Source organism: Calliphora vicina, chromosome 3, assembly GCF_958450345.1.
Source record: "Calliphora vicina chromosome 3, idCalVici1.1, whole genome shotgun sequence".
Lineage (NCBI taxonomy): Eukaryota > Metazoa > Arthropoda > Insecta > Diptera > Calliphoridae > Calliphora > Calliphora vicina.
Genome location: NC_088782.1, coordinates 6,300,276 through 6,302,505, shown reverse-complemented (window position 1 = coordinate 6,302,505; position 2,230 = coordinate 6,300,276). Strand labels below are relative to the sequence as shown.

Below are 2,230 nucleotides of genomic sequence, written 5' to 3'. Positions count from 1 at the left end.
TTTCACAATACAAGGACAATAAAAGAAAAATCAGGACAGATGTGTGAGTACTATTGGATTGTGTGCAACAATTTAAACCAGAATCCAACTAGATTTATATGTAAACGATTCATAATATTCCCTGCTATTGTTTTGCTGGCTGGCGAACTGGTGAGTGTGTGAATGTGTGAGTGAATATAGAATTAAACGCTCTGGAAAAAATCTACTTAAAGAGAAACAGATTGTCGCGGCGTACCAGTTTTAGCTTAGACTTTGAAAGTGTTGGAACAATAAATGAAATTTAAACGGCTATAAAAACGCAAAAATATCCTATTGGAAAAAATACTTAAAATTGAATAACCAAAAAAAAGAAAATAAGAACTATATCAAGTGAAAAAAGTGTTATACAAGAAATTCATGAGAATTTAAATAAAAACGAAACATTTTAAAAGTGATTGCTAGTAGCAATATATATTTGTGTATGAATATGATTATGGATAGCGGACATTCACATAACATACAAAGGGCCTCGCCTATACAAGAGTGCCCACAACCCAAGGATTTACAAATATCAACTACGCCACCAACACCACCCAACGATGACAGTTATCATGGAAATACCACTAATCAGTTATCACCAAAGACTAACACGCCACCAGCAACCAAGAGCACACTTAAGCGTTCATTTGATGTGGCATTTCTAATGATGCCCGACGAACGCTTGAAAAACAATCAAGTGGAAAAGCAAAGACCTCCTCAAACTCAATTCTATCAGCAGTTGAATAGACAACCAGAGATTACAGTAAAACAGGATTTGCGTCGGTATCCACATATAACTGTTAAAACTCCCCGCATCTATGATGATCCCACATTGGTAATATCTTCACCCGAATGGGAATCGACACCTTTGAGAAGTGCATTTACTAAGGTTCCCTCACGTTTGGAATCTCCTGGTCAACCAGCTCCTCCCTTAAGTCCAGATCAGCTAAGCTGTTCGTCAATGAGTCCTCCCGTCGCTACAACACCACCCCGATCTGCCAGCGGCAGTAGTAATGACATCATATCAATTGACAGTTTGCCTTCATCACCGACCAACATGTCGCCTAACATTGTCTATCATAATTTTCGCCAAGAATATTCTCCAAATGGAGCCTTTCACACAGTCCAGTCCCTACAAACGCACAGACTAAAACATCACCTGCTTTATCGTCCGAATCTCAATCAAGAACATCATTCTTCAGCTCCACCACCTTCTAGTCCACCAGAATTTTTTCCTGTCTATCCTGGTTTTCCGTTTCCACATGGCGCGGGTAATGTTCCGCATCCATTTGCTGGCATTTCTCATCCTGAGTTGCCTAGAATTGTTCAGAATCCAGCCGCTGCTGCCATTCTATCCACACTTATACCCCCTACGTTGGCCTCAACTTTCACTCTAACTGCTCAGAATGTGTGTGCAAAATGTAATATTAGTTTCCGCATGACTAGTGACTTGGTGTATCATATGCGTTCTCATCACAAAAGTGAAGTAGCGACGGATCCCAATCGCCGTAAGCGTGAGGAAAAACTAAAATGTCCTGTGTGCCAAGAAAGCTTTCGGGAACGTCATCATTTAACACGTCACATGACGGCCCATCAAGACAAGGAAAGTGACCAGACCAACAACTCCACCAACAGTTCAGCAAATAATAGTTTTGCTGGCAACTCCAACTCCCGTCACAGTAGTCAACGGCCTGCTGGCTACAACAAATGACTAAGAAATGATTTTAATTATTTTTGAAAATAGAAAATTCCTAGAGATTTTCAGTGTTTTTCTTTTTGTTCACATTTTGTTTGTAATTTGTTTTGTTTCGTTATTATTTAGTATTTTAACTTACAATTTTGTGATACTAAATTAATGTAGATATTCCATTATATTATTTATTAATTTAGCTCTAAGCCGTGCAATGTTTAGAACTTAAATTCAATAACATATAAGAATTATTATTATTACAAATATACATTGTACATACCGAATAGATAAAATTAATTAATTTATTAATAATAAATAAAAAATCTGATCTAGTCACAGAGAACATTAAAAAAAAGGAAAATAAGCATTACAAAGTTATTTAAAATAGGAAAAAGTGGTTAAAATATTAATTGTTTATTTCAAAAACCAGTCAAGCAACAAATTATTGATTTTTTGTAAATCAAAGAAACTTAAAAAATTGTGTAACTGTGTGATATTAAGACAATTTGTTATCTATAATAA

The 2,230-nt window shown here is 36.1% G+C and overlaps 1 protein-coding gene across 1 annotated transcript; it reads left to right on the top strand.

The window, feature by feature from the left end:
- The first annotated feature begins 444 nt into the window (after nt 1-444).
- LOC135954895 (uncharacterized) lies at nt 445-1,731 on the top strand. Its single transcript, XM_065505139.1, has one exon. The coding sequence runs from the start codon at nt 461-463 to the stop codon at nt 1,727-1,729; it is 1,269 nt and encodes a 422-aa protein (XP_065361211.1). The 5' UTR covers nt 445-460; the 3' UTR covers nt 1,730-1,731.
- Nucleotides 1,732-2,230: the final 499 nt, after the last annotated feature.

Bases quoted from the DNA above. Each gene is read 5' to 3' on its own strand.
- LOC135954895 (XM_065505139.1), top strand. From the start codon at position 461: ATGAATATGATTATGGATAGCGGACATTCACATAACATACAAAGGGCC.